At 38.8% G+C, this 21,931-nt stretch overlaps 1 protein-coding gene across 1 annotated transcript; it reads right to left on the bottom strand.

Moving 5' to 3' along the window:
* Positions 1-1,592: 1,592 nt before the first annotated feature.
* On the bottom strand, positions 1,593-21,197 carry LOC116728124 (pleckstrin homology-like domain family B member 2). The gene is given in 18 exon segments (XM_032575941.1): positions 1,593-4,118; positions 4,880-4,965; positions 5,045-5,264; positions 5,337-5,483; positions 5,564-5,654; positions 6,340-6,538; positions 7,260-7,359; positions 7,715-7,852; positions 7,937-8,026; positions 8,102-8,212; positions 9,303-9,449; positions 11,559-11,696; positions 12,460-12,585; positions 14,431-14,754; positions 14,837-15,804; positions 16,613-16,725; positions 21,060-21,160; positions 21,162-21,197. Coding segments are annotated over 18 exon segments (3,261 nt in total). The 5' UTR covers positions 21,183-21,197; the 3' UTR covers positions 1,593-3,977.
* Positions 21,198-21,931: the final 734 nt, after the last annotated feature.

The following is a 21,931-nucleotide window of genomic DNA, read 5'->3' as shown; positions in this document are numbered from 1 at the left end:
GCATTTACACCATAGAAATGTGCCTCGGTCTTGATTCCTCCTGTTTCCACTGTTAGTTTCAGCCTCAACCCATCTAATCTGGATTTGTAAAAAGTGAAACTAGTTATGAAACTAGTTATCTCCTTCAGGTAAAATATGAACCTTTTGACATAATCTCACCCCCTGAACTATCCTTTAAAATCCGGGACCTGAACCTAGTCATGGGGCGATATTAGAAAACTTTTGATGTTAAAAAAAAAAAAAAAAAAGGTTAAATGTTTCCTATATTTACAAAAAGACATCTGTTTGCTTCATAAAGCCAAAGGCTGTGAGCTGAGAATAGAAGAACATCGGTCTGAGAAGAACACGAGGAGTTCTCCACATCAGGCACTGATACAGCCTGTATCTCCCTGAGACAAAGAACAGCTCTACCTGGAGGCTCTGCCGCAACACGCTCTGCAGCTTCTAGGTAACACCTGTGTTTCAGGATTAAAGGCTTTTTTAAAAACAAACCGATTGCTGATGTGCGGTGATTCATGTGTTTTGCGCAGGAATTCGGACTGGTAATAAGGACTTACTGTATGGAACATTGTGGTGAATTACGTATATCATGACTTTTATCTAAAAAGACTGTTGGTGTGAGTATGACTCCTGCAGGAAAACAGACATTCAGTGAATGCTGCCTTTTGTCAGGATTAGTTCACATGATTCTGCCATAATGTGGCCTTCATGCCTGTAGGTTATAATGTGACATCCTTCCATGCAGCATAAGCACAGATCCTGAAAACTTTTATGCTGCACTCACTATATTTCCAGGAGTGAGTTTGAATAGCACATTCCTGCTATCTTTAAAGGCCAACCCCTTTGCCCTAAATATGCTACACAAATTAAAGCACTGAAAAATGCTCTGGGGGCATACGGGTTTTCTATGGTCTGGATGAGTTTGTGTCTGTTTCTGCCTCTGGAGGGACTTAATTTAGCATGCTTCAGTCTGTGTTTCCATGCCAACCCCACTAGGTCAACCAATTGAAAGGCCACAAATTATGGAGGGAGGAGTTCAAAACATGAGTACCCTAATGAGCACATGCACATTGTCTACTTACAGTGATGACATGAATAGTTATATTAACTTTTTAATTGTCTTTTAACTTTGTTTTAACATTTAGTATTTTACAGAATACCTTAATTTAAAAGATATTGGTTTATTGCTGCAGAACAAACATAATATCTATATCAATTTGTTTTTATTTTTTTACTAACATATTATTATCACTATGTATATTACTTAAGTCATTTCTTAAGTAATTTATTTTATATTTTGTAAATGTTATATTTCATTTGAATTTACTTTTGTTTTATTTTCAAGATAGTTTGAGCTGTGTGTTATAGTAAAATGAATGATAGTGAGATAAAGTCTCTAAAGAAGAACTCGATACATGTAATAATGCACAACAGAACTATTGATTCTTGTTTTTCCACATTGCTATAGTATAAATATTTACAAAAATAGCTGACTAAACTGATACATACTTCAGTTTAGTGAAAAAAAAAACTTTACTCTGGCTATTTGCTAAAATGTATTGTTGCCAAAAGCACAATAAAGACATCAAATCTTTGTGGTCAGAAGTATTTATTCATGACACAAGTTGAGTATAAAAACCTGAATTATTGGATTAGCTACAATTGCAATGTGTTTATATACACAATACAACAAAAAAAATAAAACGAATGCTGTAGTTTGTTCTTATCAAGGCTTGGATAAGAATGAGATGTTAAAGTGACAGATAATGAAGGGAACAACACATCTGTAACACTATCAGCTCTCTGATCTGCCCTCTGCAGGAGTTAATTAACACTTAATCAGCACAGGATAAACAGCGAACCCTGCAGGTTGTTAACCATCAGCTGGTCAAACACTTCTCACTATGGCAATCCGTTTACGAATACACAAAAATGCAACAAAAAAAAAAAACTACACAAAAGCTATTCTTAAGCATGGCGTACATGTGCTCATAACTGCTTATATAGCATAAAGAAATACTGATGATAAAGCATATGTTCTTTAATATAAATGACTCTGGGCTTTCAAGGCAGAGCATTACGTCATTCTAGTGCAATCACTCTGCGCTGAGGACCTCTGCTGGTGAAACAGTGAAATGCATTAGTATTAATAACACATGGGTGACGCAGGAACATCCAGCATCACTGCTGCACAACATGGCCTCGTCATGCGAGGCCTGCAGCCTCCACTGCAGACAGAGGGAGCTAGCTGAACAGCATAAACCAAAGCGCTACTGTGACTGTAGCAGTTTCATGGCTTCATGTTTAGTCAGCATTTGTAAATAATTCCTAATCATCTTTTTTTTTTTTCATTATTCCAATTTCTGCGAAGGAAAAAAAACAATGCTCCTTTGGTAATGAAAGAGGTGCAAAAGAAAAAAAAAAAGCAGTGGACATTCAATCCTGTCATAAGGTAAGCAGACAAGGTCAGCTTATGTTGGTCGTCTGAAAGCAGCAGTTGAAACAAGTAAAAAAAAAACTCTGATTCATAATCTTGAGCTAAACAGAAGGTGCGTTTTGTGACCCCTCAGAGAGAGTGGACGGGCAGATAAGATGCCCAGGATAAGTCTGGCTGTGATGTAGAAACACTGAAAAGTACCATCTGCAGTAGAAAAGTGCTGTGTTGTGCAAAAATCTTTGGTGACTCCTCCCTTCTTTATACGCAATACCTTTAAAAAGGATTCATACCTTGGACTTTTTCATATTTTGTCACATTACAAACACAAATTTCTAGTCGTGTTGTGAGAATTCACAAACACAAAATAGAACGTAACCGTGAAGTGGAAGAAAAATGGAACATGCTTTTTAAGTTGTCTCACAATAAACAATCTGAAAAGTGTGGTGTGTATTTATGTTCAGCCTCCTGTAAGTTTTTTTTACTTTCAAAACTGGCATGGAGGATTATTTTCTTCCCTGTTTATTTATTTAAAAAAAGAGTTTTTTTTTTGTTTGTTTGTTTTCTTACTAAACCACAGACAGACTTTCAAAGCCATAAAATTTAGGTGAAAAATCCTACATTTTTTTTCACCTAAAATAAATTGGGTGAATTTCTTTTAGGTGCCTTGTGTTTAGGGCACAACAGAAAACTTCTCAGAAAAAAATGGCTTTAATTCAAATCAGATCTTTAGCAGCCTGTTGGAAGCACTGTTCAACTTTTTTTTTTTTTAACGTGAATTAAAAGATGTGAAAGTCAAAACACTTTAACAAAAAATAAATGGAAAGTAATACACTTTAACAAGCTACCAGCTGGGAACCTTTTCATATAACAGGTGAGGTACTACGTTGTTGCACGTTTACTGTTTGTTGAAAACACGACTTTTGGGCACTATTTATTTGCTGAAAATGTATTTTCAACATAATGTACAAAGTAAAGCTTTAAAGGAATTTTCAGAAAAGGTGGAAAACTAAAATATGTTGAGGATTATCCTTGAAAGTGATGTGAAAAGAGGGACAGTTTTCAACTTTTACACAATCACATTGAATGCAAAAACTTGTATTTATTAAAATCAACCAATGTTGATAAAATACTGTTCTGAATAGGAAACTAATTTGTTCTTGGGCCAACCCATCAGAGCACATGGTAGGCTCCATCACTTAGAAGCTTCCCTGATTAAAAAAACAAGAAAATTACCTGCTGTGAGATTAAGAGATACTTCAGCTTCTCACAAAACATAAACAACTGGATTCAAACAGCCCACATAGCTTACTTCTGACGCCAAACACGTGTTGTCTTTTATACACAGCTGCATAATAAAGCCTGCACATGCGAGCAGATTTCCTTTCTGCTCATTTGTAAATTTCTCCGATCATAAACACAGAAACTGTTTAGGTAAAATCCCTCTCTGATCCACACGTGTTTGCCGTTACCCTGACGTGTGCAGAGGACTGGAAACGTGCTTAACTCGATGGCAAAGAAAACAAACGTGAAAGCGGGTGTGCTACACCATGAAGTGCATGTGTCCTTCGGCGCCCGTCACGATAACGTCCATCCAGATACGCATGGCCTCAGGAGACGGAGCCACCATGTAGTACACACGATCATGGGTCTTCACACTGAAAGTCAGAGAAGGATTGGGGCTCTGGTGTGCGGTGGTGGGTGGGGTTTCGGGAATATGTGGAGGGAGGAGGAGAGAGGGATAGGAGTGAGGAAAGAAGAGGACAAACAGATGTGAGACAGTTCAAGGAAATGGGATCTGATGGGAAGTACTGAGGGCCAAAAGTGTCGCTTTCCAACAAATAAATCAGTTACTGGTAATTTAAAAAAGGAAATAAAAGCATTAAATAAATATATTTCTCATCCATAGTCAATTAATTAATTAGTTAGTCAAATGCATATATAAATCATTAATTAAAACACAAAATTGTCTGAGGGAGACCCAATCGTTTTTGCAATACGATGGTTTTATTTTCAATTTTAACAATTTAAACATTTTTCAAAAGAGAATTATAACCATTGGACCTAAATATGGTGGGTCATTAAAAAGGGAAGCAAAAACAGTAATAGTCAAGGTGATTGGTCAGAGTTTGACCAATCAGATGCAAAGACCTACTTTATAAGCCACACTGATGATTTAAATAATTTCATGAGCAACTGTGGCACAAAGCAATAAAATAATTATATATGATCTTTACCTATGCTCAACTCAAATATTTAATTATGCACCTAATCAACTTTTGACACATTTACATTGATATAGATTCAGTTTTATCTATCTATTTTTTTTAGTTAGCTTAGTTTAATATTTTAAACATGCAGAAAATGTTCTTTAACAAATCTATTTATTTGCTGGTTTTTGGCCCTCACTATGGATGAAGACACATGCACATTTTGCTCACGTACTTTGTGTGCATTCTTTAAGTGATCATAGTACACCTCCTCAATGGCCTGGAAGTAAATGACTCCCTTCATCTTGTTCTCATGTTTATCTGCAGCAGAGCACATAAACAGAAGCGTGATGCAAGCTTTGGGTCTTCAGAGTTTCACCGTAGAGACAGAGGTCCCTACCTGCATAATATGTGAGCGTCCTCCGATTCTGGTCGAAGACAAACCAGCGTTTCTTCCACGTCTTGATCTTCCCGCCCATTTTGACCAGGAATCCTCGGCAGGTTTTGTCGGTGATGGCCAGGTGGAAGCAGGCGTCTGGGTTGTGTCCGGCTGCTTCAATGTGGCCGTGAAGGTCAAAGTCATCTTTTCTCACGGGGAGGTAGCGAGTCAGCAGCCGAGACTGCAGAGAGATTTTCTTAAAATATTAATCAGACCCCTTTTGTAATGTATTTACGTCAAGAACGTGAATCACCTGCGACCTCTGTTTTTCCCTGAGCTTCACTTCTCTTTCCACAAGTTTCTGTCTCCTGCTTGTTTCTTCCTGCAGACGTTTCTCCAGCTCCTCTCTCCTTCTTCTCTCCTCCTCCAGGGCCTGCCTACGCATCGCCATCTCCCGCTCCTGCACAACGCGGCTGGAAAATAAATCGCATGCTTTTTCGCCTACAGACAGCGAGTTTTGGTCCGGATCTGGCCGTTTACCCTGTGCTCAAGGAGTATCAGCTTCTCAGCCTGGGCCTCTCGGAGTAAACGCTCCATTTCCTCAATCTTTGCCATATTGGAAGTGCTGGCACTAGGAGAAGAAGCGCGCAGCTCAACACAAAAGAAACAGAATTTCTCCAAAAAAAGTGCCAAAATTGATTTTTCCATTGATTTCCATTGATCATTGGGTAGGCTATCATAAATATTTATTTCATTATTGCTTACTCAATTTATTAGTGTTATTTTCTTTTAAATCTAAATTAAACAATGTTTTCCTAATATTCCTTTTATGTTGTCTTATTATCCATTGAGAGATCCATCTCATATCCAATCGAAATGAATAATTTCGTGCTTAACTGTAGCTTTAATGATCTTTGGTAAAGGAAAGAATGTCACTAAAGCGACTGAATTCAGGAACACAGGACTTTGCACGCTGGGTGATTCAGAAAACAAAGCTACTGAATTTTAAAACCACCACATAAATAGCCATCTTTCTCGAGTTTCTTATTCTCTCTCTGTGCTTTATTATTTCTTTTTTTACTCCTTCATAGAGTTCAAATCCTCTCTAATTACCCTTTAGCTTTCATCCTGCAAGAGAATTTCTCCTTCTTCTTACAAACACTGCAATAAAACCCGCGCAGAGCCTCACTTGGAGAACTTCACACTTTCTTTAAAAACATCTTTTTGATGAATTATAAATGACTCTCCTATTGGTTCTTTAGTTAAAATTAAATTAAAAGAGCTTCCATCTTCTATCGTAGCGGCTCCGCTCTAACCTGGAGATGTTGTCTGGTGAACACGCAGAGAAGCTGGTCTCCAGGCTGTCCGAACTGTCCACACTGACGGTGTCCGATGCCTGGCTGTTGTCCGGGTACGAGAAGGAGTCCAGGAACACGTTGGGCTCAGAGACCATCCTGCTGCAAAAATCACTCTGCCTCTGTCTGTCGTCGTTCATGTGAGCATGGCTGTTTCCTGCTGAAAGAACAACATGGCAATGAAGCCCTGGCGGCAAATGGTAACTACAGCTAAAACACTTAAATAAGGAGTAGTGTCTTCCTAAATTACAGGAACTTCAAAAAATATATATGCCTCTTTTTATGTTGTTTTTATGTCATAGAGAAAGTGGTCCTTTTATTTTATTTATTTTTTTACAAATCTGAAAACCTGTGCATCTGCAGTCACCGACAATCTTTCATCCGAGGACTAGCCTGCATTTAGCTCCAGCCACTTTCCCATCATTTCTGACATACTTGCCTATTCCTGAGGGAAAACGGCAGTCCCAAAGCATGACGCATGAGCTTGTAGAAGGTTTCTCAGCTGCTGCCATGTATGTCATCCTTGTCTTCATGGGTATGCAGGTGTGCCACACTTTCTTTTCTTTTTTTGAATGATAACTTGAACAGTGCTCGATGATCAAAGCTTGAGATGTTGCTGACCTAATCAGAATCCTGCTTATAAACACCTTTGTAATTCCTTCATCATTTTCTATTCACAAAAAAATGACGCAGCGCATTTCATTGTGTAAAAAAATCAAATAAAAAGATTGTAAGGCTTGTAGTTGTCACATACTAAAAAGCAGACTACTTCAAGGAGAATGTGAATCCAGTCACACGTAGACGTTCGGAGCAATATAATTGACTGTAACTATTGCTAGGATTTATTTGGAACAAGATGCATTTGTGTCACTCTGACTCACCCTTGGGCAGCCGACGGGCGTTCACGTCCCGGGGGGAGAAGCTGAAGCCTTGTGGAATGACACTGCCACAGCTGGAGCTTTGGGATAAAGGCAGATGTGCCTGAGGAACAATATGAAAGCACACAACATGTTTAGGACCACACATTAGAGCCCAACTCCTGGAAGTTCTCCTAATCTCAATGGACGTCGCAAGCAAGAGTGAAAGTGAGAATTCCTGCTTTGGGTGGGTCCGTCTCGAGGGAGTTGTCTGGGTAAAAACGATAAGGCTGTAAAACCCCCTCCTCTAAAGCCTGGAATCTGAATAATCAATGTCATTTGCATTTTATTCTTCACTCAAGTATACTGCAGTCAACTTCAACTTTGAAGAATATCACCTTTTAACATCACTACCCACTCTATTTAACTTTTTACACCTTTATGGGTTTTTTTGGATTGGTTCAGATAGCAAATCAGACCTTGGGAGGAAGCGTGCGTCCCAAAGATCTGCCATAGGAGCCGAGGAGCTGCTGGCCTCTCTTATGAGGAATGCTTTCGATAGGATGGGAAGAGCTTTCTTTGCTACTTCTTCTCCTCTCCTTCAGGGAGTTCAAGTGCTGCAGCGATCACACAAATCAGAGCAATCGCGAAACAGGAAATTATCCAGAAAGTGCTGCAGCATTACTGTAACCGACTCTTACCTCTTTGATGGTAACAGGGTTGTTGGTCAAAGTTTGGCCCTCAGACAACTCTGCGTACTTTCCTTCCAACGACAGCAGCTTGTCTCTCTCCTGCAGATGCCACATAGTCTTGACTTCATTAAAATGAAACATTTATCCGCATGCAGAGATTGTTTTTTTCTTTACCTTTTGAAGCATGACAAGCAAGTTGTTTTTCTCTCTCTGGAAGTTTTCTTTCTCTTGCTGAGCCTGTAAAGTGATCTGAGAGGATTGTTTCTTCAGAGTCATGATTCTTTCCTGTGGGGGGAGAGGGAGGAATCAACAAGGTGGCTGACTTTATCACAGTGCAGGGGGGAAAAAAATTAAAGTTAAATTAGCAGTGAGGCTGAGAGCTGTAGTGTAGGTTGAGGAATCAGCAGCAGAGTCAGAGCAGATGGTGCCTTGTAAATGCATTGCCATAGAAAAATATTTTTGTCGCACCTTTACTGCACTTTAGCACATTATGAACACAAAACCTCAATAATTTATCAGGGTTTTACGCAACAGACCACTACAAAAGACTGCATAATTGTGAAGTGAAAAGTCCAGTCTATCCAATGTGACTGTTATTCTGCAAAGAATAATGGACAAAAAAAAAAATCTCTAGATGTGCAAAGGTGGGAGAGGCATGAACCAAAATCCATTTCACCATATGTGGTTCTACAAAGTATTGACTCAGGAGGGCTCAATACAAATTCCTTGCACACTTTGCTCATTTTCATTTCGAACCTTAACTTTGATTTTTTAATATCTTTTTTTTTTTGTTATATAAGCATTTGCTGTAATATTATTTGGCCTTTGGGAGATGAATAAACCTGATCCTTAACCGTTTACCTATTTCAACTCCAATAAAATATACTTACGTATGTACAAAATTTTTAGTTTGGTCACACAAAATGCAAAAAGGTTCAAGCTAAGACATAATAACTTTTACAAATCACTTTATTTAAAATTCTAATCAAACATCCTGCTACTGCCACTATTTCACATTTAACTTAGACATATTTAGCTAATTTCTTATGTCCTTGGTTTTGCAGGCTTATTGCAACTAAACTATGTCAAACATTGTACAGCAACTGAGCTCATAACTTTACAGCTTCCATGCAAAACCTGCAGAAAGGCTAATAACAAACACAGAAAGGCAATTATAAGCTAAAGAAAAACACAACAATATTGCACTATTTTCATTGTAAGTCATCATCAGAAATTGCTCGTGACTTTGGGGAGGTTAGCCATTTTGAACAAAAGCTAGCTTTCATTCCTGACTTCACATCAACAGCTCTTTAAAACAGGAACCTGTAGAGAAGCGAAAGTGTCAACGTGAAAAACTCAACAGGTTTGCTTCTACCTTGCGCGTGACGCTAAGACGCTGATATTCGGCAATGTCCCGCAGCAACTCTTGGCTTTGACTCTCGTCTTCCTCTTCCTGCTTCATTTCTCTCTCCAGCTTTTGAAATTCCGAATCCTCTGAGGTTTTTGTCTGCTCCTCGCTTTCCTGGGCGACATCAGAGACGTATGCAGATGTAGATTATATCGCACAGATCAGTCATACTAAACTGATGAGAATGAAATGATTAGAAACAACATGATCCAGGATTAGTCAGAACAAGGTCAGGAAGGAGAGTAATAACTCTAAAACAGACGCATTGGGGAAAGAATGGAAGGGCAGGAGACGAATGTGAAAAATGAGAACTGTGGCGTTTTGGGTTTTGTGTTAGTTCAGGTGCTTAAGAGGCATTTCAGCCAACCAGGCACGTGCAGAGGGGGGGGGGGGCTGGGGGTGCTTGAGCACCTGCCCTTTTTGCTCCTTGCCCTAAAGTGCCCTTTTGGTCCAATTTTTTTTTTTTTTTTTTTTTTTAAAGTTAATTTCCAAGCCCTCCTCTGATATGTACTAAAATTATCATTTTTTGTTGTTGTTGTTTTTATTTAAAGAAAAACAACATAATAAGCCCTTCGGGTCACCTTGTTACCTTTGACCTTTTGTCCGTGACGCATGACGCAGCTGCCTCCCGCTCAGTCAGTGAGACTGCGCAGTAGCTTACTGCGGAGCTCAACGTGGAGGAGGAAGGAAGGAAAAGTAAGGAAAAACTGTTCTTATCTATCGATTCAGTATTTTATCATACAGACATTAGGCTGTTGTTATTGTCCTATTAGCTAGCTGTTAGCTAACGAGTTTGGTAGCAAAGCAAGATAACTAAAAAGCTTCTTCCCTGTATCGCTAATGATAGCGGTCATTCTTCATTATTGCTGATGGGGCCACATCAACGATCCAAAACCGATCATCTCTCTATAATGAATATATGTCCGATTATCTAATTTCCTTTGCTGCATAATGTATATTAATTGCATTTATTCTGGAATTAGGTTAATGTATCTTGAGGGGGAATAGAATTTACAAAACTGCTTGAATTATAATGATTTATTTTTTTTAAACAAAAAGTTTTATTTTAATTTTTTTAATTAAATAACTAAATTTTGTCTTGTTAACTTAAAAAGTTCTTTGCAAAACAAACTTTTATTTGCACACATCAGAATTCTTTTGTTGCAATTTTCGGCCCTGCCCACGACGTCATGTGAGAAGCAAGCAAAACTTTGAATCACAAACAAAAACTTACAATAGCAAGAAAAGATTTATGACATGAGCAAATAAGTTTGTTCACAAATAATTTTTCTCACTTTGAGACATAAATCTCTGATTTTAATTTAAAAAAAAAATTTTTTAAGCAAAACTTTTGTTTAAAAATTGTTTCAGTTCAAAATGTATTGATCACAATTGTATTTTATTTAATTGAGGTTATTATTATATTTTTAATAGCGTAATTCTGTAAAGACAAAATATGTAAATCGGAGCTAAACCATCAGCTCTGATTTACATATTTTGCTAAATTGCGGGTTTGAATATTGCAATACTTTCCTATAACAAAATAGACCTGCAGAAAGAAATTACTAATAAAATATCTAACATATGCATAGTGTTATGCTCCATATAGAGTTTTTCCTTAGCTTATATTGTATGTCTCACAATTTTGTAATTTATCATTTTTATTAAGCTCTGAAAGCTGTGTGGTTTTGTTAATAGTCTTTCCTAGAATGCGGTTAGATGTGCCCTTTTTTTTTTTTTTGAGCACCTGCCCTTTCAGTGGTCTCTGCACGGGCCTGCAGCCAACCTTTGTCTCTTGGTCTGTTTAAACTGGACTATTTTTATGGCCTCATTTAGAAAAGCTTATGCTTCCTTATTTGGACAGTTGGTACGAGCTTGTAGAAGGTTTCTCAGCTGCTGTGATAGTTGTGCTAATCCCTCCTTTGGTTTAGGGCTTTCATCATTTACTCTGGAAAGCTCAGTTAGTTTAGTTTCAAAGGAAATGTAACAGAACCTTTTTTTTTTAGGATGCTGTGGTTTAACTGGACCAATTCCTGATGGTCTGTCAGTGCTGTGGCTTTGTGTTCACAACAAAATGTCCTCATGCTTGCTTTCTATTTCCAAACCATTACTAGTGTGCAATGAATTTATAATAAAACAACCATAAATATTCTTATCTGTCCTCCAAAAATCTAACCTTGCAGCCAAATACATTTATTTAAAACACTTTTTGTGCATCTACACCTGAGATTTTTCAGGCTTGCTTGTCCTCTCGATACTTTGCATTTTTTCTTTGAGTTCATCCAACAGCTCCTTTTCCCTCTGCAGCTGGGTCATCTCAGACTCCTGTTCTCCATCCAGCAGGGCGCACTCCACCTCCATCTGCAGAAAGGTCAGACATAGGTAGGAATCCTGGATATGAAGTTATTTTTTAGTCACCTTGGTAACTGGACATGGCTTTATTCATCAGATGCGTCAGCATTTTGGAAAATATGCTTTCCGACTCTCAGTTTTGAGTAGGTAGTTTTGATTACTTGTACATTTTTTGTAATATAGATTCATATAGCATTGCTATAAATGTTTACCAAATGAAACATATGCATAGGAAAATATGATCCCCAGACTCATAGTTGGTGTCAGACTGGCTGGTCTGAGTATTTCAGACACTGTTGATCTGCTGGGATTTCCACCCACAACCGTTTCTTCATTTTGGATGAAAATGCCTTGTTGATGTCAAAGATCGGAGGTGAATGAACTGAAATGATGGGAAGGCAACAGCAGCTGAAATAACCCATCATCATAACCAGTTATGCAGAATATCTTCTCTGAATGCACAAAACATCAAACATTAAACCAGATGGACTACGGCACCTGGTGATTTTTTGCATCGTACATAACCCACTGTTTTTCAAAATATGTAAGTTGTCAGAAGAGTTGCAGTCCCTAATTAAAAAAAAAAAAAAAAACTAAAAAAAATCTTGATAAAAAGCTCTTCTGAGTAGGTAGATGCAGAGTAAAATAGGAAAATCCAAAGGAATCAGCTCTTCTTTATCGTCAATCTTTCTTTGAAATGTTAAGAAAAGAGTAATTGAGATGTTGGTTCTGTTCTTGTGCTATCTGGCACAGAATAGCTATCTGGCTGTACCTCACGCAAAGACTCCTCCATCTGGTTGTCCAGGTCTTTGATCTTCTGCTCCAGCTCTTCGATGTTGTTCAGAACCTGGATTCTCTCTTCCTCTACTTCCTGTTTCAGCTGCATGCTCTCCAAAGCCTGTAACGACACCGAGAATGGAAATAAATCGCCGGCTTCAAATGTAGCAAATGTAAACACACAACTAAGCTGTTCAAAATGTCATCACAATAAAAAAAAAAAAGTTTTAAACAAGATAAGAGACAGTTTTCTGTGTTTACGCTTTTGCAATCATTTGGGTCTTATTCTGTTGCACAACAGCAGCTGCTGTCTAACTCATCCAAAAATGGATCACTGGCAACAAGGGCAGGATTCTTTTCCACTTTGTGCAATGGAAATCGGTATTAGAGCCGGGCAATGCAAGGCATGCCAAGGCACTCCCACATCTTGCACCATCAAGCAACATCTCTTAAATATTCAGTCACACATTTAAATTTAAGATCAGAATTAAATTATTCTTGCTTATAGGAGCCAGGTGGGTTATTTTCTCATCTGACACCCTGTATGTTTAGCAAGTCTTCCTCATTTACAGTTTCATCAGATGTGTTGTAAGCAGCATAACACTCCTCTGAGGAATGTTAGCAATGGAGATTGGTTATTTGGAGACTATAAAACACTGTCACAACTCAAACAAAACATAAAAATCTAGAATGAAGTCAGATTCAGTATTTTATGAGAGCTATATCTAAACAAAATATGCACCTTTAAGATAAAAAAAGGACTACCTGCGTTATGTACATTTCAATTTCTCATCTCTATCACTTTGATAGATGTTATAAACATCTGGAAAAGTGCATGTCTTTGCTGTGCATGCAGTCTTGCATTCTCCTCGTGCACATCCGTGCACACCCCAACATACACACAAACACATGCACACAATAATTCACTGCGGGATCAAGTCATTTCCTGCCCCCCCCCCCTCCCTCCCACTCCTCCAGGAGTTTGAATGGTTCACCGCTGAAACAAAACTTGAACTTCTTCATTAAAACCAGACACTCTTGGGTTACGGCTCCAGAGTGGAAAAACTGAAGAAAAAAAAAAGAAAAAAAGAATGGAAAAAGGTGGCCTCTATGGTAGTAAAAAATCCCTCTCATAATTTGGTATATGGGTAGCTTATTTTTATTTGTGGATTAAACATGTTTATTTATTTTTGATAAAGAGCGGTGAGGCTTTCCAGTTTTAATGTCTCCAAAAAAGGTGGTGGAATGAAAATGAGGTCAGATTGTAGTCACTTGAAAGCCTGAGGAGTCTGATTTCCATGTTTATATGTCTGTCCAACTTACATAAACAGGAACTGTACAAATTACAAAGTGTATTGTCTTAGAGTACTTAAAAAAGACTTTAGTGAATGAAATTATGCATAGAAATAATGTGGAAAATACCACAAAGCAGAGCTCTGAGGGCTACCCACAATTCCAGCTTTCCAGTTTCGATCAACAAAATTTGTATGTGTTTAAAATAATGTAATATTAGTGTGTGTTTTTTCATAGTTCATAGTTTCTTGGAAACCTTGTTTTCTGTTCTTTGGTAGAAATGTGGATAGGGAAATACTGTTTTACTTTAAACTGAGAAAAACTGAGATATGGCAAAAAGGTAAACAGACACAGATAAACAGAATGTCAGCCCTCAGATTAACCGCATTCCACAGAAGGGGGAGAGCCTCATTAGTTTTTGTTTGTCTTCCACAAGGTTTTACTGCAGTGAAGGTTTCTCTAATCCTTCTGGAACAGGAAATGGCAAGTTACAGTAACAGACCTTCCTCTAAATAAGTGACTCCAGAACAAATGACAACATTTTGACTGTGTCATCAATGGACTTTTGATCATGCTGTAGGAAGACTGAATCTACATGCAGAACTGGCGGTTTATTTAATGCCACTGTTGACTGTTCCCAGATACTCTATCTTTATTCTGTGATGCTGCTTACTTTGGTTCTGTGGTGTGTAGAAGGAGAAGGGGCGCTGCTGTTCAGACTTATAGCAGGTGAGTGAGACCTGTAGTTTCCCTGCTGACGCTGGATGGCCTGCTGCTCCTCAGGAAGCTGAAGATCTCTGGCTTTGGCCCCAAAACAGGTGTCTGGAGCAGTGCTGCTAGGGGAGTCAGAAAACACAGACTCATCGTCCGACACCTGCAGCTTCTCCAGCTCCTTATTGATCTTTTGCAGATCAGAAACAGCTGAGCCCGTCGGCTCTCTCACCACCTGTCCCAATTCAGTGCACAGGCTTAAGATGGTTTCTAGACGCTGGCATTCCTGCACACAGGAGGTTTGGTGTATTTGTAGTCAATCAATTGTTACAGTCAACCTAAGAAAAAGTAAGAAAAGAACAACTCACCAATTTCTGCACTTTCTGCTCCCTGAGTCGCTCATCTCTTTGATGCTGGTGATAGTCTCTCAACTCTTCTTTGCCATTCAGAGAACTGATGCTGCCCACCCTCTGTCCTGGACTTAGCCCGCTTTTCCCAAATGACAACCTCCTTTCTCCTAAACCCAGATCTAATCCCGTTCCGTCAATCTCTATACCTAGGGAGCTAAGTGAAGCAAGGCTGGACCTCCTGGATGTGCTGGGCATGCTTGCAGGCACTGTCACATCTGGGGGTTGCTCTAGGGAGGAAAGACTGCGCCGCTGTCCTGCTGAGACCACCACCCTGTGGGAACCCACTGAGTGACGAGAGGGCAGCGACAAAACAGGGGGGTCTGCCGCATTGTGAAGTCGTGGCAAAGAACGGCTATGCATCCCCAGGTTGTTGAGGGAACCGGTGGAGTATTTCCTCTGCCTTGACTCTCCGACAGCTTTGCTTTGAGAGCTGAGTCTACGGCTCATCCGAGGACTGGATGGCATACTGGCGGCCCCGCTCTTGACCCTGGGAGAACGAGGCACTGGCTCCCCATATGAGGACAGCAGAGAATTTCCATCAGATGCAGTAGAAAGCAGCAGACTGTCCTGTGACTGGTGGCGAGAGTAGGAATGACGAAACAAACCATTGGTGCTAATCTGGCGTTCACCCTGACGTGGCGATGGAGGCACACTGTTGCTGCTAATGTAGGAAAAGTTTCTGGAGGCGGATGGAGGTCGTTCTGTGTTGCTGAGGATGGACAATGGCCTACTGGGCTGGCCAGCAACAGATGAAGGTACGCTAAGGTACTTGCGACTGCATTCAGCTGCCCTCAAGCTGGCCTCCAGAGCACTCTTTCTGCGCTGCAGAGTCTCCATCAGTTCCTGAAGCTCAGCTTTAGATCGGGAGCCCCTCAGCAGTGTGCCCCCTACAGAGCTGCCACTGCTGTGCTCAATCTTCAAACAGTCTGAAGAAAACAGAGGTTCAACAAAGCATGAAATGCTGCCCCTTTTTGCACTCAACATAAACAGTCTCTTTAGTTTATATAATCAGCCATATTAGACTAAATGTCTTCGACCTACAAAGCAGAAGCTGAGCTACATGATCTGCTATCGTGTGTGCTTGGTAAGAAGAGGGGAAAACCACTGAAGAATGTACGCTGCAGTTCTGAGGCCAATACAAACACTGGCTCAGTCATTGGTCTGGGCTCTTCTAAAAATGGAAGAATGCTCGTGAACCAAGACAGGGCAGAATACATCATAGTCTCGACTGCAAATAATATCCAGAGGAGAGTCAAATACCAAGCCAAGCAAAGTGATGATAGTGTCTGAGTCAGCATGGCAAGATGCTGAACATACACTTTAAGTTATTACTAGCTCATTTGATCTTACCGAAATTCTTAGCCTCTCCTCAAACATGGGTTTCAGAAATTAGTTTTAGGTTTTAATGCTAATGACAGAAAAGATCTGCTGCCCCATATAATGTATTGACCTCTTAAAAAAAACATACTATGCATCATACTCAAATACTGTATATAGAGCATGAGAGTGCTCACCAGCTTAAACCCATCTAAAGGTCTCATTCCTGAGCAACAATGAACTTTTTCTGACATAGTACTAACAACCTGTTGAGAAATTCCAACTTACAAGCCATATCTTTGCAATTGGTGTCATTTTGCTAGATGTCAACTATTCAATTTTATTTTTAGATAGAGATTCACTGTTTACCGCAGATCAATGACTGATTACAAATATGATTTCTTTCATTTGTCTCACCAGAAGCGTAGCCCAATGTGGTGACGGCGCTCCTTTGAGGAAGCATACTGTTCATCCCAATGATCTGCCCCTTCAGATGAATCAGAGCGAAGTTATGATGATTCAGATGAGACCTGTGAATGGAAATGCAGAAAAGTTTCAATACAGGGTGAAAAAAACAACAGACAGGAATGGATATTATTGTACCATCAAGTCAAAGCTGTTAGGATATAAAACAAGATTTTGCTGGCAAAGTGTTAATCAGTTTGACACCTTTGTTTCAGACGTTTACATGCACTCATCGTCACCTTAAAAATCACAGCAATTTGGGAATTTTAATTATGCATTTCTTCTTTTTCCAGAGTGGAATAAATATACACTTAATAAAAACACTGGATGGAATAGCTAAAAGATGTTAATGTTTGTGGAAAGAGATCTGAACTCAACCTAATAGACATTTTATGGCTTGTAGAAACGTAAAAACCAAACATTTGAAATGAGCTCTGACTCAGAGCACAGCCAAATACTCAGCCAGAATTTTGGCAGACGATTGGTGATAGTCATTAAACATATTTTTTTTCTCTATAACTTGAAAAAGAACATTCATAAGAATATTTGTGAGCTGTATGTATATACATCTATAGTGTTTGGTTGTTAGGTATGTTTCAGATGATTAAACAGTTATAAATCAATTTCTAAGGCTTTGGGATGTTATTGAACCATTAATCCACAGAGCAGTAAAGAAACTTTCCTGCAGTAGTTTACTTCAAGAGTTCATCCACATCTAAATCACTTCCAGCTAACTTCAGCCTTTTGCTAACCAATAACAGGTTGGGCAGAAATTGCACCCAAGACAAAAATATCTGTTTACCAAAAAGAACACAAAAGCTCATCTCACATTTCTGTTGATGACCTCCAACACCGTTGGGGAAATAAATATATAGGTTGATGAGATAAATGTTAATGGTTTTGGAAGTTAAGATAGCATTTCAGAAAATGAATGTCATACGGAAAGGTAGACATGGCCTGATGACCCCAACCAAGAATTTTGTTTTCTGAAACTCCTAAAGGAGAATGTCTGGGCATCAGTCAAAGTAAAGATTTTGGATCCAAGAGAGGCTGTATACACGGCATTCATGCTCAAAAGCCCTCCATTTCACAGAGAAAAGTGGTGCGAAATTCCATCGCAGTGAAAAATTCTCATTACTAGTTACCACAAATGCTTGGTGACAGTCGAGGCATTCCAACACTAATCTGCACCCTTGACATGCATGTCTGTCTCTAATGATGCTACATGCATCCTGATGTTGCATCAACATATACATATATTTCAGTCCACATGAGAGACATTTACTAAACACCACTTTACCATAATATTGGTTAAGTGAAAAACCTTATGAAGCTCTTAAAAACCTTAGAGTGCTATAAAATACCTTAACCCACTCAAAAACTGAGATTAATCATTTTCTAATTACTTATTGACTTGTTAAAGCACTATTTCTGCAATACTGATCAACAACTTTGTTTTATCAATGGAGGGAATGTACGAAATAAGCTCCCCTCCATCAATTTGCCCTTGAAAATACAAGAAAAACAGTGCCTGAAGTCCATCTGATATTCCAGATGTGCATATTTTAGAGGAAAAGGGGGAGAAAAGAACTTTCCAAAGGCCTGAGTATTAAAACAGGGCTTATTTTTGGTCTAGCCTGTTTTCCCAATAAAATCTTAAAAAGCAGTTTTAATTGGTCTGCTGACAATTACGCAATTTATTGTCCTGTGGTTCTTTCACTTCACTCCTTACCTTTAGATTTTAATTCGTGACACTAGTGACATAATGGCTTTTGCAGTAAAATTGGCAAAGAATGTTATCTCGGGTATCCTTAAAAAATACAAATTACAACTCTTGGTCATATGTGAGTAAGAAATCCATCACCACATCTTTTCAGGTTTGCATTTTTAGTAAATGACGATGTAATTAGATCCAGACACCCAAGACCGTTATTTTGAATAAATCAGACATGACTTGTTCCTGAATCCACAGACAGCATTCACTCACACACAGCACATAGAAAGACAGAGATGGCTGATCTGAGAGTTTCTGGTCTTGCTGTCTGGAGAGAGCGCCAACAGGAAACAGGGTATCCTCTTACACCGTCAAGCATCCAGTCAGCATGAGTTCATCCTCCAGACCTCCAAGAAAAAGAGAGAGGGGGTGAACTCCCCCCATCCACCCACTTCAAATCACAGGCAGAGGGTGTTTGGTCCGTCACTCACATTTCAGGTCAGCAGGGTGGTGCACATGTAAAGAGTTTGAGAAATGCCCTTTGATAAGAAAGCTTTCATCTAATGTGTGGGAAGAAAAGTATTTTTACATTGCGCAAAGTCCAAACCGCAGTCGATTTGCATTTCTCAATAATTGTTTTACAATTACATTTCCATGCTAAGAAAAGAATAACAGATGGAAAAACTTTGGAAGTTGAAAATGCATAAGCAATTTTCCAGCTAGTGAACGGACCAAACAGAGTCACTACCAGATTGCAGAAACTGCAATAGTGTTGGGTTTAAGGCACTCTGCAGAGATCTTGTGAAGCTGTTTCTTTTAAATAGTCTTAAAAGAAAACTGGTATATGTTTGCTTGAGACTTGAATGATATATTTTTCAAGCAAATATCACTTTTACTTTGTCATGCAGATGCAGATGCAGATGCAGATGCGGTTTCTTTGATTCAGACTTGTCATTTTATCACTTGTCACTTTCTTGAAATGAAGCATGTCTCTCTGTTTCCCTTAGACCACAGTGTCCTAGACATTTACATGAAGGCAGTATAGACAACTGAGATGATTTTGAACAATATTTGCTGCACAAAATCTTTATTTATATATGCCATGTTCATATATCAAATAAACACACACTGTGCTCCTCCCCTTGTGTCTGTTCTCCACCTCACTCAGAGTACCAAAACAGGAACTTGTGTGTGCATCTGTAAGACACACAGCAAATAAATACACAACTGCAACTTACTGTAGTTTCTATCATTTAAAATAAAGAGCTGGTCAACAGAGCTGGATCAATTGTGAATGATGCAACTTTAAACAGAAACACTCTTTTGTTAATGTTCTTATTAAAGAAAGAAGACTCAAAGTTAGCTAGTTTCAATATCAGAGAACCAAAGATGGAGAAGGTAAAAAAAATTATGAAGATATTAAAAAGAAAATTGTGTTCATTATGTCCTGCTCAGTTTTGTCCTTAGCTTACTCTGGCTACTAAAAGTCAGAGACACTGAGACTTATACCAAATTACAGGAAGCCTTGACCTATTACAACAAAGTTGTGAAGCATGTTGAATTTAGAAATCTGGCAACCTTTTGTAAATCTCAGAGTTAAAATAAGGTTTGACATTCTTTAAGGCATAAACATGGACACTGTTGTATTTGTGATGCTAGGTGTGCTAACAGCACTAATTTCTCACCTAAGGACAATTAATTTTTGTCTTTAAAATAATAGTAAGATCCTGTGCCTGCTTTCTTACACACATGGCATGATGTTGTGTCCGTTCCTTACATAAATAATTAATATCGGCTTAATGCAGAAAGGACAGAAAACATGCTGTTCTTCCTGTTACCTGCGGGATGGGTCTCAAAGATAATTGCCAACAATCAGTAATGCCAGGTCAATGCTTCACACAAAAAAAAAAAAAAAAATCTGAAACTATCCACAAAATTCTGATGTGTACACATTTAATATACAGTTTCCAGAGATAAAAATGTCACAAAGTAACAAATAGTTGTGTTGGTGAAGCTAAAACTTTCAAAACAAATACCTGATACACAAAAACTGATGCATTTAGTACTATGGGCACAGAAGAGTTGAGTGGACAGACAGATTTGTGTCATTATCATATTTAAGTATTTGATTAAATAAGTATGTAGAAAACGTAATAGAGTTTTTTTTTATTTGATGTTTCAAATTCATTTGCAATTAAATAAACATATAAATATTCACTGGTGAAATGTTTATAATTTAACTGCATGCAATATAATCTCAATAAATTTCCACAACACTGTTTAGTAGCATTGTTTTATATAGCTATCTTCTTCTTGCGTAAAGTCCAGTGGTCATGAAGGAGAAACCATAAAGATTTTTTAATCATCAAATTGGATCAAAATTCATTTTTGTGACCTTTTGCACATTTCCTTGCAAAAATGCCTGAAACCTAACCCTGTGCCTAATGTATACCATAAACAAATTCAGCTCATTTCTTCTGCAGTGCTTTACATTCCAAACACATTTGGTGGCAGCTGTGAACCTCGCACTAATATAAACAGTGCAGAGCAGAGCAGCCTAACATGAAATATGATACAACTCCGTCACTTTCCAGGACCATCACTGTCCCAATCAAAAAAGATTTATCAGAAAGTAATGAATTTATATATAATGAAAGGGGTAAAAAAATAAAAATAAACACTGACCTCTGTTTTCTGCCCCAGTTACATAGTTTAAAACCCTCTGCTGGCCGCTTATAAGTTTTGAAGCTCAGGTCCTTCTTCTGCCTGCCTCTCTGCTCTGAAGCATGCAGAGGAAAGTCTTCCCATGACAAAGGATCAGACAGGAGACCCTTTCCCCTCCCACCTTCAACTCTCTGCTGAGATTTTCCTCTCCAAGAGGGGAGTGATAGGGGGGACAGCGGGTGTGTTTACTTTCCTGGAGGAGGCACAGCTGCTGCCCCTCTCTGGTTGTGCAGGGAATCACTCATAAACCACAACAAAAATAAGCAGGAAGAAAAGGACTAAGAAGTAGCACTATCAAAATATGTAGAGATTTTTAGGAGGTATCAACATTTAATCTCTCCTACTAAGAGATGTTGTTCCTCTAAACATCTACTTCTGACCTCTGACCTCGCACTGATCAATATCATGTGACTGTTAGATCATATTCCAGCACAGAGACGCTGAGTGAATTACTGCAAATGTGCACACGTCTTGTGACAGAGTCCATCCGTCGTTTTCAAATTCCCCATATAAACCAAATCTCCTGTCAACAGTTTCTGAGTGTTTTTAATCTGCAGACAAGTTAGACTTTGCCAGACTTTTACCACACAGTGGAGTCCTCCCACATTACATTTAAAGGAGGAAAAGGTGTCTGCATTACTTGATGTTAGACTGTTGTTTCAGCAGTATATACGGAGGCGGGTAGAGGCCCCCATTGCTGTGTTTGAATCAGGGCCAACCTCGCTCCCCCAGACTACAGACGGAGGGTAAAAACACCCAAAAAACACCAGAGGAATATACAACATAAAGCAAACCTGCTCATTTAACCTCTTCTTATCTTCTTTTGGTAACAA

The sequence above is a fragment of the Xiphophorus hellerii genome, chromosome 11 (genome assembly GCF_003331165.1).
Source record: "Xiphophorus hellerii strain 12219 chromosome 11, Xiphophorus_hellerii-4.1, whole genome shotgun sequence".
In the NCBI taxonomy this organism is placed as follows: Eukaryota; Metazoa; Chordata; class Actinopteri; order Cyprinodontiformes; family Poeciliidae; genus Xiphophorus; species Xiphophorus hellerii.
Note: the sequence above shows the minus strand (reverse complement) of the source record. Positions and strands in the feature narration are given on the sequence as shown.